Raw genomic sequence first — 13317 nt, forward strand, 5'->3', positions numbered from 1 at the left:
TTATTCTACTATTATAAATGTGAAATTTTATGCAACTGTGCATTTTATTTTTCGTACAGGCAGAAATACTCAGTGTCCTCAGTCACAGAAACATCATCCAGTTTTATGGAGTAATTCTTGAACCTCCCAACTATGGCATTGTCACAGGTAAGAACTCAGCATTTGACTTCTTTCTTTTTCCAATTACCTAGCTTTAGATTCCTTAATATGCTAAAATGCTTAATATTAGGTTCAATCATGAATTGTGTGTTACTGTCAGATGTCACTTTTGTTGCTATAAAGCATTAATAAAACTGATTATATCAATATAATTAAGAATAGTGTTTCCACTTCTACCCATGTTTAATTGTGCTAATTATATCTGCGTAAATGCTATTTAAATGCACTTGCAGCTGCAATACCAATATTTCAAGGTGCCGTTTAACTAAAATTTCATTTAATTAGCTGAAATGAGAGATGTTTTTTGTAACTCTGTGACCTTTTATAAATTAAGATTTCTTGAGCTATTCATGTTGTAATTCTTTGCAAGGCATTTTAATCCCATTACAGCATTCTTTCTTCAAGGTCTCTGACATGAGAACAGTATTTTTCAGGTTTGGTTAACTAAGTTGGTAATGACCTTGATCTAAATTATCATATAATTTGGAGCAGCAGTTTATAACTGACAGACATACCCTTTCTAAAAAGGAGCACATAGAAAGTTTTGCCACATGAAAATACAGAAAGACACATATCTTTAATACTTTATGCTCATATTTGTATAATCCACTGAATAGCTTGTAGATCTACAATAACTCGGTTTTACAACAAATAACTTTGATCTTTATCTTGGCAATTCTTTGATTAAAACAAAGTCAAACAAGAAAACCTTAAAATATTAGCCATATCTTCTCCCACGATAGAGGTGAGAACCTGGATTGTCTTTATAGAAAATAACAACAAAACACCCCTCAACAAAAAGGATGGTATTAAGTACTTTCTATAAATTATCTCATCTAATACTTACAGTAATCCTATGACATAGATAAAATAATTCCTATTTTACTAGTAAGAAACTACATCTCTAACTTAAGGAACTTTCCCATGGTCACCTAGCTAGTGGTAGAACCAAAGCGCTATAAATTCCTCAAGCTGATTCTCCACAGAAGCTCCTCTTCTATGCAAGCTAGGTTCTGGAAAGCTGTGAGCTGACTGGTTCTTAAACTCAGAGAGACATGGTTGCTGTTATTCCATCTTCTGGCAGGAGGTAGTTTAACATGCTTTTACTTTTAGTAGCATTTTAACCTAAGTTCTTAAGTCGAGGGACTTTTATCCCCAATTCACTGCCTTTAGATCTGTGACTGAAATGGGGCATGCAGCAGTTTTTATCTTGAGTCTATATTTCCTACAAAGGTGAATACCCAAGAATGGAGTATATTGTTGGTTAGGGGGGAGGTAACCATACCTCATGTTTTAAGTCAGATTTCTGATTTAAAGTTAAACCTTTCTTTGTCAACCCATATACCATGTGGCTCCTTTTTTCCATGTCCATTGTATCTACTTTTTTTAAAACTAGTTATATTTACTTTTTAAATCTGAATCCAGTGTTCTGATTCTTGTTTGTGGCTGATATTATTCCTCCCTAAGAAAGTGTGATACTCCCAAGAGATGAGAAATTCTGTTTCTTGTTATATACTCTTGATGTTTAATGCTTTTTGAAAATATTTTTGGCCAACTAATGAGCGATTCATGAAGTGTTCTAGTTTCTTGAGGTGAGGGTGAAGGGAAAAGGGGACCTGAGTAGTGATATGAAATTATTTTTCCAAGAGTTTACTCTCAGTAGGAAGATATGAAACATTCTTAGCCAGCATATTTCCCCTAGGTCACCTCATCTGAAAGAGGGAGAAATAATCCAAGAAGTTTGCTTTCATTCAGTATTTGTATCACACTAACCAGTCCTTTATTTCATTCGTCCCTTTAGCATTCTCTACTCATACTTGTAACTACCAAATTATTTAGTTAAATTGATTGTATTTTATGGATCCATATCTCTTTCCCTGTAGAGCCAGTAAGTAAGCAACTGTTAACATTAAACATAAGAATTAAAACAACACAAGTTTTAGATTATGAGGCAGTAGTAGATTGTGAATTTATAGCTCTTATTGACCTGTGAGATTGATTATTAAAGAGACCTGTTAGATGAGTTTTAGTGTTTTGAATGTATTGATTTGATATGATTATCTTTGTTCCTAGAGATGTTAGTTTTAATTAACTAAGTGCTTATTTATGTGAGCCTTTCAACCTACCTTCTACAGCTATGCTGTGTGCGTGGGTAGTAGAAAATATGACAACTGAGCCCAGTTTGGGAGTGAAGAGATCACATGGATTAGTGATGATGACACTTACTCTGCCACTGGAAATGAGCACAAATAAGTCTTAGTATGAGGCGGTTAAGAGAGAAACAAAGATAGGCAGAAAAACTCACCTTGATCACCCAGCCCCAGCCAGATACCCCTCTGTGAACCTCATCGTATTTATCAAATAGTGGAGGCTCTGAAGGAGGAAGCTTGGATGGCTTGAATCCATTCAATTTGAGGTAGTTTTTTTTTTTTTTTTTTTTTTTTTTTTAATAGAAAAGGTTGTTGCAGCAGGCAGCTGTTGTCATTCATGCTGAGGGCTTGAAAGAATTATTTATCAGAGTGGTGGAATGGAATGAGCAATGGAATGGGAATTGTGAGATGTGAGATCTTGTCTTGATTCCCAGAGCTTCATAGATGGGTCACTGATGATCTCTCTCTGTCTCAGTTTTCTCATGTGAATGAAGGGACTAGAATACATGATCTCTGGGTGAGAGTATGTATGTATGTGTATAGTTGTGCATGTGTGTTCGCTGAAACTTTTTATCACAGACATATAAAACCTGCTAATCAGGGGACCTGGGGAAGAGACTAAGAGGCAGCTTTCAATTTATTTCCCATCGAAGGGAAATGAACATCTTTCTCCCAGATCTACAAAGAAATGGGGTGACAAGAAACTCAGACGCCAAAGCCAAAAGAAACAATAATGGATCATCTTTTCTTTTTTTCTTTTTCTTTCTTTCTTTCTTTCTTTTTTTTTTTTTTTTTTGAGACGGAGTCTTGCTCTGTTGCCAGGCAGCAGTGGTACGACCTGGGCTCACTGCAACCTCCACCTCCTGGGTTCAAGCAATTCTCCTGCCTCAGCCTCCTGAGTAGTTGGGACTACAGGTGTGCGCCAGCACGCCCAGCTAATTTTTGTGTTTTTAGTAGAGACGGGACTTCACCATGTTGGCCAGGATGGTCTCGATCTCTTGACCTCATGATCTGCCTACCTCAGCCTCCCAAAGTGCTGGGATTACAGGTGTGAGCCACCACGCCCAGCCTGGATCATCTTTTCTTTGATCTTTGGAAACCTCTTCATTCTGTACTACTACTCCCATTATTTTATTTCTCTGTGTGTGTGTGTGTGTGTAAAACATAAATACATGAGGGCAGGGGGAGTTCCTGGGAGATGAAGGAAGGAGTTGTTAGGTACCAGACCATGTAGCTCTTTTGTAGCAAGCCAGATTGGAGAGGATCTGGTAATCTAAGAATAAAAAAAGGGTGGCAGACTGGGTCCCAGGGTTCCAGAGAGAAGTGATTTAGGATCCCAGATGCCTGGAAATCGCTCTTTGTTCTCAGGGGCTGATCTCACCTCTTAAGTTACCTGTTCTGCGTTAGCCTCTATTACTCCTCTAAGAGAGGAGACTAGTTCTGCATCATTTCTCAGCAGGCCCAAATTCTCATTAAACCCAGCCAAGGAAAACATACTAATTTTTAAGTGCCCAATCTCATTTCCCTTAACTTGATCTTGATTTATTTTAAGCACAGATACATCTAATTTGCATGTTTTGATATTGTGCTGGTCTTTTTTTATTAGTCAATTAGAGACAAGTGTCACATTTTGTTATAACACATTTCAGACATTTGCGTAAATTTAATTATTCTATTAGTTATAATCTAAATTAAGCTTGGTCTTGGTGACATTACAAAGAGATTTCATGGTAATGGTTTTGTTCCAACAAAACTGATATTATGTTTACCTTTTTTGACGCCAGCTATTGTCACTGTAAAACTCAAAGGGAAGAATCATCTTATAAATGAAAAGGAAATGTTTGCTTAATGTGTTTCTTAATGACTTAAAAAAAAATGAAACAAATGCTTTATACTAAAATCCAGTAAACTACTTTCTTCGGAGAAGTGGTTTGAAAAGCATGTAACCATATGTGTATATAGTGAGTCCACAATTTCTAATGGGAAAACCAAAAGGATGAAAGAATTGAATGCTTATTTAAAATAGTTAATATGTTAGTTTAGCTATCCACATACCTAAAGATGATATTTTATATGAAATAAAGGTAATAATATTACCTTTCTTGCAACTTCAGTCATGAAACCATTTTATTTAATCATGTATCTTTTTTATTATACTTTAAATTCTGGGATACATTTGCAGAACATGCAGGTTTGTTACATAGGTATACACGTGCCATGGAGGTTTGCTGCACCCATCAACCCATTATCTACATTAGGTATTTTTCCTAATGCTATCCCTCCCCTAGCATTAAATAAAACCCCCCACAAGCCCCGGTGTGTGATATTCCCCTCCCTGTGTCCATGTGTTCTCATTGTTCAACTCCCACTTATGAGTGAGAACATGTGGTGTTTGGTTTTCTGTTCCTGTGTTAGTTTGCTGAGAATGATGGTTTCCAGTTTCATCCATGTCCCTGCAAAGGACATTAACTCATCCTTTTTGTGGCTGCATAGTATTCCATGGTGTGTATGTGCCACATTTTCTTTATCCAGTCTGTCACTGATGGGCATTTGGGTTGATTCCAAGTCATTGTTATTGTGATTAGTGCTGCAATAAACATACGTGTGTGTATGTCTTTATAGTAGAATGATTTATAATCCTTTGGGTATATACCCAGTAATGGGATTGCTGGGTCAAATGGTATTCTATGTCTTCATCATCAGTAGAATGACTTTTTAAAGTTAGCATGGTTTTTGGAGTAGTGTCTTAACTATAGTATAAGATGTTTGAAATATCATGGTTTGGGGAATCTCTGTATAATACTATCTCTGGATATTTATCTCAAGCTACAAGTACCCAATGGCATAACATTAGGATCGTTGAATATTTTAGTCCCATATGGTGTATTTGTAATCATAACTGACTGCTTTTCAAAGTGATCTTTAGAAGACTTGTTTTCAGTGACATCCCGCAGTTGGGATTGCGAGCTCATGGTTCCAGGAATAAATGCTCTGTGTTAAATTTTGTTACCCTTCCCTGCTTCCCTCCCTCCCATTTGTCTTATTCTTATAGGTGACCTTTATAAGCTTTGAAAAACTGGCTTTGATTGAGGTCATCTCAGACTTACATATTTTTCCCCAAACAGTGTTTTGTTGTTCAAATAAAGTAATGGAGAGAGCATCTTAAAATATGAGGGATTTTAGAATTTCCTGAATATAAGTTGACTCATTCTTTTCTTAGGTATAATTTTACAGGACTATAGTTGCCATCTTTGTAATATCCACATGACTGTTCCAAGTGTAAACATATTTGTCTTAAGAACTGTGTCGTGCCTAAGAGCCATTCGTAGGGTGCCGCTTTTCTGTAAACTGGCCTACTTGTCCTTATGAATAATGAGGGCTGACTAAACTTGATTGAAACGTGAGGAACTTTGTGTTTGTAAAATTTAGCAGTGTTTCTTATTTCAAGGGTTTTATGGCATTCTCTTGCTTATTCTATTAAACCTTTTATTCTTTAAACCTTACAGTGGGCCATATGTATGAAGTTTATAAAGTATTAACGATCTTCTTAACCAAAACAAGAAAAAAAATTCCAAACGGTTCCCACTTCTGTACTGTTTTATCATCTCAAAAGTTTAAATAAGATGTGCTGCTGCCATTGTTGTTTTTACTGTTCACTATATTAGCACTTTCTCTGATGTGCTTTGGAGGCTGATCGATGAATTTCTTAGACATTTTGCTGGAATCAGTTTAAGGGTGTCTGACTAGATGGTGAACAGTAAACTGAGAGAATCTTCAAGTGACCACGTCATTGTTTTCTTGCTGTCTTTACTTGGTGATTAAGATACAATTCTTTTTAAAACCAAATGGCACTGGTTATCATATTTCCCAAATCAGAAATCTATTTTAGTTAATATTTTAAAGAAATACAAAGCTACAGCAAAAACCAATGTTATTTTTACTACAGAGTGTTAATGGATGTAAAGAGGTTAGCGAGACATAGTGTTTAATTAATGATGTTTATTTTCAGTATATTTAATGAGTAATATTTTTATCTCCTTTAAAGAAAAATAATGTTTATTGGTTAAAGGTAAGAAATGGTAGTTAAGACACCAATTTAATTTCAACATCTTTGACTATATTATAGACATTTACATATTTATGGTTTAGAAGATTCGATATTGTCAAGAGGGCACTTCTCCCCAAAATGATCTATAAATTCCATGCAATTCCTATCCAAATCCCAGCAGACTTTTTTTTAGAAATTAACAAGCCAATCCTAAAATGTATGTGGTAATGCAAAAGACCTAGAAATAGTCAAACCAATTTTGAGAAAGAACTAACTTTGAGGACTTAGATTGCCTCATTTCAAAACTTACAAATCTGTAGTAATCGACATAATACAATATTGGCACAATATCTACAGAGATATAGACCAAAGGAACACAGTTAAAAGTCTAGGGAAAAAGCCTTACATTGATTGGCAATTGATTTTCATCAAAGATGCCAAGACAATTAGGTAAAAGACAGTCTTTGATTGCTGAGACAATTAGAAATTTGTATGCCAGGGCCAGGTGCAGTGGCTTACGCCTGTAATTCCAGCACTGTGGAAGGCTGAGGCGAGAGGATCACTAGAGCCCAGGAGTTCAAGACCAGCCTGAGCAACATGGCAAAATCCCGTCTGTACAAAAAATACAATTAGGCAGCATGGTGATGTGCACCTGTAGTCCCAGCTACTAGAGAGGCTGAGGTGGGAGGATTGCTTGAGCCCAGGAGGTTGAGGCTTGCAGTGAGCCAAGAGTGTGCCACTGCACTCAAGCCTGGGCAATAGAGTGAGACCTTGTCTCAAAAATAAATTCATATGCCAAAAAAAAATTAGAGTCAAATCTCAGACCATACATAAAAATGAACACAAAATGGATCATAAGCCTAAGTATAAGGGTTAAACTATAAACTCCTAAAAGAAAAATAGGAGAAAATCTTCATGCTTTGGGGTTAGGCAGAAGAGTTCTTACAAATGATACCAAAAGCGCAGCCATAAAAGAAAAGTTGATAAATTGGAATTTATAAAAACTAACAATTTCTGCTCTTTGAAAGATGATCTTAAGAGAATGAAAAGACAAATGACAAACTGGGAAAAAATATTTGCAAATCATATATATGACAGAGGACTAAAAAAAATTATTAGAACTCAATAAAACAACCCAGTGTAAAAATGGACAAAAGATTTTAATAGACATTTTGCTTAAAAATATATAAAAGGGACTAATAGGCACATAAAATATGCCCAACTTTGTCAGTCACTACGGAAATGCAAATTAAAAGCACCGTGAGATACCACTAGTGTTATACCCACTACAATGGCCATAATCAAAACAACAGACAGTACTGCATGGCACAGTCACATGCACCTGTAATCCCAGCTACTTGTGAGGCAGAGGGTGGCAGGGAAGGACTGCTTGACAACAGGAATTTGAAGTTTGAGGCTAGCCTGGGCACCATAGCAAGACCCCTTTCTCAAAAAAAAAAAAAAGACAATATCAAATGTTGGTGAGGATATGGAGAAACTGAAACCCTCATACATTGCTGGCAGGAATATAAAATAGTACAGCCTCTTTGGAATACAGATTGATAGTTTCTTTAAAAGTTAGACATAAACTTACCATATGGCCCTGCAATATCAGTCCTGAAATCTACCCAAGAAAAATTAACATATTTACACACATAGACATGTACACAAATGTTCATAGGAGCATTATTCGTAATAGCCAAAAACTGGGAACAATCCAAATATCTATCAACTGGGGACTGAATAAATCAAATGTAGTATATCTGTACAACAGAATAGTATTCAGCAATAAAACAGAATGAAGTCTTCTTGTACGCTTACCACTTGAGTGAACTTTGAAAACATTATGCGGCCAGGTGCAGTGGCTTTAGCCTATGATCCCAGCACTTTGGGAGGCTGAGACAGGTATGATTGCTTGAGCTCAGGAGTTTGAGATTAGCCTAGAGTACATAGCAAGACCTCATCTCTACTGGAAAAAAAAAAAAAAAAATCAGCCTCAGCATGGTGGTGTGTGCCTGTAGTCCCAGCTACTTGGGAGGCTGAGGTGGGAGGATTGCTTGAGCCTAGGAGGTGGAGGCCACAGTGAGCCGAGATCAAGGCTGCAATAAGCTGTGATCACACCACTGCAGTCCAACCTGGGCAACAGAACGAGACCCTGACTCCAAAAAAATAGAAAGAAAAAAGACATTATGCTGAGGGAATGATGTCAGACACAAGGAACAATTTGTATGATTCTGTTTATATGAACTATCCAGAAAAGACACATTGGTAGAGAGAAGAAGCAGATTGTAGGGCTGGGGTGAGATTGATGATTAACTGCAAACCGGCAGAAGGGAACTGTTTGTAATCATGGAAAGGTTCTAAGACTGGATTGTGGTGGTGGTTGCCCAACTTTATGAACTTGCTAAAAATCATCCAATAATATACTTATTGCAGGTGAGTTTATGGTATGTAATTTATACTTCATTTTTAAAGGATTTTTCTCGCTTTTTTTACCTTTTGTGCTTAAATTTTGAGAACTCTTCCAAGTCCTTATGCGGCAATGATTGATTTGTTTGCATTGTCATAGAAGCTCTCTGATGTATGCATTTAATATCTATCTCATAAGAATAACAATTTTTAAAGAAACATCTATTTGCATACACACCTTTGTTTCAAATTTATTCTTCCAACACCTCTTCATGTTTCTCAGTTCCAGCTAAATGGCTTTTGATTCTCAACTGAAGTTTACTATTCATTGTATGTTACTGGTCTTGTGTTTGACAGATATTTTTCAGGATGGCATTAACTTTTAGAAACCACAGCATGGAATAATTTTTTATATACTTTTGATGTCTTTTGTTAACATTCTTTAAAGTATTTTCTCAATGAAAATATAAAGTCTTATTTCTGAAATGTACTTTGATTTTAATTATATGCTTATCTTTCCTTTTAAAATAGAATATGCTTCTTTGGGATCACTCTATGATTACATTAACAGTAATAGAAGTGAGGAGATGGATATGGATCACATTATGACCTGGGCCACTGATGTAGCCAAAGGTAATAATATTTGGTATATTCTTACAGAATTGGTGGGGTGCATTTTCCCCTCCTGAAATGGGGACTTACCATCAGAAAATGTTTTATTCTGTCTTTAGATGTTCTTTTTTCAGAGCAAAAGTAGTAAGAATTCCAAAGCTGATTGTACAGATAACATTTTAGGTCACTGTCTTTCCACTCCTGAATTCCTTTTCACTTTCTCTTTTCTCTACTTTGTTTCTATCCATGAAATCTAGTTGTAGCTTCAGGGCAGACATGTTTGTCGTGTTTTGTGATATTATAATTGACTAGCTTGCTTGACACATTAAATGGAAAAATCATAATTCTGTTGTTCTGAAAGTCTCTACTTAGACTCAGTATCCAGAAAACATGATTTATTGTAGAATTAGTTCTACTCATTTTGTATATATAATATGCTAAAAATAGAAACCCCTTGCAAAAAATAATTTTTATTTGTCCTGTCATGTAAAAGCAATTCAGATTTTATTTTACATTTAATGTAAACTTACTTAGGCATCGCTGTTGGAAATTAAATATTTTTAATGCACCAAACCCCTAAACAAGGTCTTTTTTCTCATACATTCCTGCATAGATGAATGCTTTCTAAAGCAATTCAAACTTCATTTATTTTTATCTTTTTTTTCCCCATTTTCCTAACTGTACATTTCTGGGCTTTATTTATAACTGTCAGAGTTGCTTTGGAAACAACTTCATCTAAATAATGAACACTGATAGTTATATTTGTATTCTAGCAACCCCTACAAAGTGTGTCTGAATTTTCCTGGGGCAATTAACTCCTTTACATTTTACGACTCCATTCTCTGCAAGCATCTCTTTACAAAGAAAATATAATGTGATTTAGCACTCAGTAAGGGAAGCAACTCATGCGTTGATTTCACTGTGTGACTTCCAAAAGTAATAGTGTTTCCTTTGGGGAATTGTCTATTTTAAGTTTCATCAACACCTACCAAATTCTTCAAATAGGAAAAGTGAAAAAAAGTTTTTTTTGAGTTTCATGCTAGATGCTGCTGCTGAATGATGCCTCATTACATTATAAAAATAATAAGCTCTGTGTTTAGGGTAGTGTGCCTGAGACTTTAGCTATGTTAATTTGCTTAATTGTGTATTGATGCATCGGGCATCTCAAATCATACTGAAACTTCATATTCTTAAAGATATTTTCATGTAACATCATAGAGACTTCTCTTCTTGTCAGTAGAACACAAAGACCAGCTCTGTGTAAGCAAGGTGATGTGCCTTGATTAGGAGCTGCCTGCAACATTGTGGAAATACCCTTCAATAATGTAAATGCATATATAGGTAGTCCTTAACTTAACAGCATATCGCCTTACACACATTTGCATTTAGGGTGCTCAGCCAGTTACAGCCATGTCATTACTTATTGGCACTTAGAATAGATAGACAGCAAACAAATCAGCTAACGTCAGTCACTCTGCTTCCTGCTGTGCTCTACTTAAGCATACCTGGTTCCCAGTCTGGGAACCTCTTCTCCCTGCACCCCCTTAAGCAGGTGCCACATCATCCCGAGTGAGGGGTAAGTCTCTTGGCTCCACATCAGCTGAGTCATTCTTGGTGTTTTCTGGAAAGTGCTAGTGCTCTGCATCAGAAGGGCAAGGAAGAGAAGGAATAGAATTAATTAGGTAGCAAACCGGACCTGGTGCAGTGGCTCACGCCTGTAATCTCAGCACTTTGGGAGGCCGAGGTGGGTGGGTCGCTTGAGGAGGCCAGGAGTTTGAGGTCAGCCTGGCCAACGAGGCGAAACTCTGTCTCTACTAAAAATACAAAAAATTAGTTGGGCGTAGTGGTGCACTACTCGCCTGTAGTCAACTACTTGGGAGGCTGAGGCACGAGAATCGCTCAAGCCCCAGAGGTTTGCAGTGAGCCAACATCAAGCCACTGCACTCCAGCCAGAGTGAGACTCAGTCTAGAAAAAAAAAAAAAAAAAAAAAAAAGAATTAGATAGCAAACTGGCACCAGAGTTAAAAATAAGGAAGGAGAGGCCAGGCGCAGTGGCTCACGCCTGTAATCCCAGCACTTTGGGAAGCCAAGGAAGGCGGATCACCTGAGGTCAGGAGTTTGAGACCAGCCTGACTATCATAGAGAAACCCCATTTCTACTAAAAATACAAAATTAGCCGGGCATGGTGGTGGCGCATGCCTGTAATCCCAGCTACTCGGGAGGCTAAGGCAGAACAATCACTTAAACCCGGGAGGCAGAGGTTGTGGTGAGCCAAGATTGGGCCATTGCACTCCAGCCTGGGTGACAGAGCAAGACTCCGTCTCAAAAAGAAATAGGGAAGGAGAGAATGGGATTGGGCCCCTGATGGTGTCCAAAACTGCAGATTAATAAAATCCCTTTTGCCTGTCTGGCTAATGTGTTTCACCTCAGGTGAGAAGAGTGAGGCAGAGAAGAGGCTTATATGTTTATGGACACAAGTAATACTTAACATTTAAAAAATCCTTTAAAGATGGCCCATAAAAAAACAAATCAGGGCTTTAGGAATGACTTCAGCTTTCTCTGATAAAGCTGTGTGTAGAACTTAAGAATTTAAGAGATTAAGTAGGAAGGCTTGATTTTTGTTGATTATGTTTCAAATTCAGCTATGTACCTTTTGGGTTGACCTATGGTTGAATCCACTGGAGCAATGATATGTTGAGAAATCAAAAAATGAATAGTTTATTTTAAGTAAAGGTTGATTCATGCATTTTGAAATAGGCATTGCTCAGCATCATTGCTGTTGAGACAATATCTCCTCAAAGCGAAAAAGGGTCTCTTCTTTCTGGATGTGAGGATAAATGGAGGGTGGACCAGCAAGTGTATCTGAAATTGCTGCAAGTCAATCAGCAATGCTTAAAAGGAACAATTAAAGCAGATAAACTCCAATCCAGTCTCAAAATGGTCACCACTCATTCCAATTCTCCCCAAAAATCTCCTCAGTTATACCTGTCAACTCTTTTTTTAGGAAACCCTGAATGTACACCTGATGAAAGTATTTTTCAGCCTCTTAATTGTTTGCAATAAAAATAAGGCAGAATTATAGATGGATCTACAAAAACATTAAAGAGAATTTTATGTGAGTGTGATGACTATTGTTTATATGAAATATTATTTAAATGTGTACTATGCACTGTACACAAATACTTTATGGTATTTTTGCTTATGATAATCTGCCATGAGGAAGAAAAGTGCCTATATTTAAAGCTTTTGTATATGAGTCTTGTTTTTTGAAATCCTTACTTGTCAGGAAGTGTAGAAACTATCTCTACCAGTAATAGTAATTATACAGTTCCTACCTGAAAAATTATTAAGGAATTTGATAGATTATTAAATGCTACCCAAGTTGTAGCTATTGAATTTTTGCAGTTTGAGGGATGTGGAACTTCGTATCAGAAGAGAAATTTCCTTTATCCCAGTTACATCTTATCTAAGATCACATAATTACTAATACTTGTGTTAACTTGACTCTTTTCAGTAATAGCATTCGGTGATATCGTTAAAAGGCAAGAGTTTAAATTTTTTTATTTTCTTTGTCCTTTCACGATTCTTCAATATTCAATAATTAAAATAGTAGAAGAAGAAGAGATTTTAAAATTAACCTCTATAAAATTTAAAATGTTCTATACACTTTAAAAAGCCAAAGCCTCTTATTAAATTATTTTCAATGTATTGTTCATTTTAAAAAGAAACCTGTTTGATTTGGAGGTGAGGGGGAGGCTATTTCTGCCATTATTTAGAAAAGACAACTTGAGAAATAAAGAAGATATATTTTAGTAGAAAATCATCCTTTTTTTATTCTAAAGGGGTAGACAGTACATAAATACAGAAAGGGTCAAAAACTACTAAGGTGGTAACCACAAAATATGTCTTTAAAGTATAATTTTTGACTCAAAATAATAA

At 36.3% G+C, this 13317-nt stretch overlaps 1 protein-coding gene across 2 annotated transcripts in view; it reads left to right on the forward strand.

Moving 5' to 3' along the window:
• The window catches only part of MAP3K20 (mitogen-activated protein kinase kinase kinase 20), a 194368-nt gene that overhangs the window by 97831 nt on the left and 83220 nt on the right, over positions 1-13317 (forward strand). For both annotated transcript variants that reach the window (XM_023185978.3, XM_023185979.1), the window contains exons 3-4: positions 60-147; positions 9298-9399. In XM_023185978.3, the coding sequence (XP_023041746.1) occupies positions 60-147; positions 9298-9399 (190 nt within the window). The remainder of the gene's footprint in view (positions 1-59; positions 148-9297; positions 9400-13317) is intronic.

Source organism: Piliocolobus tephrosceles, chromosome 11 (assembly GCF_002776525.5).
Source record: "Piliocolobus tephrosceles isolate RC106 chromosome 11, ASM277652v3, whole genome shotgun sequence".
Lineage (NCBI taxonomy): Eukaryota > Metazoa > Chordata > Mammalia > Primates > Cercopithecidae > Piliocolobus > Piliocolobus tephrosceles.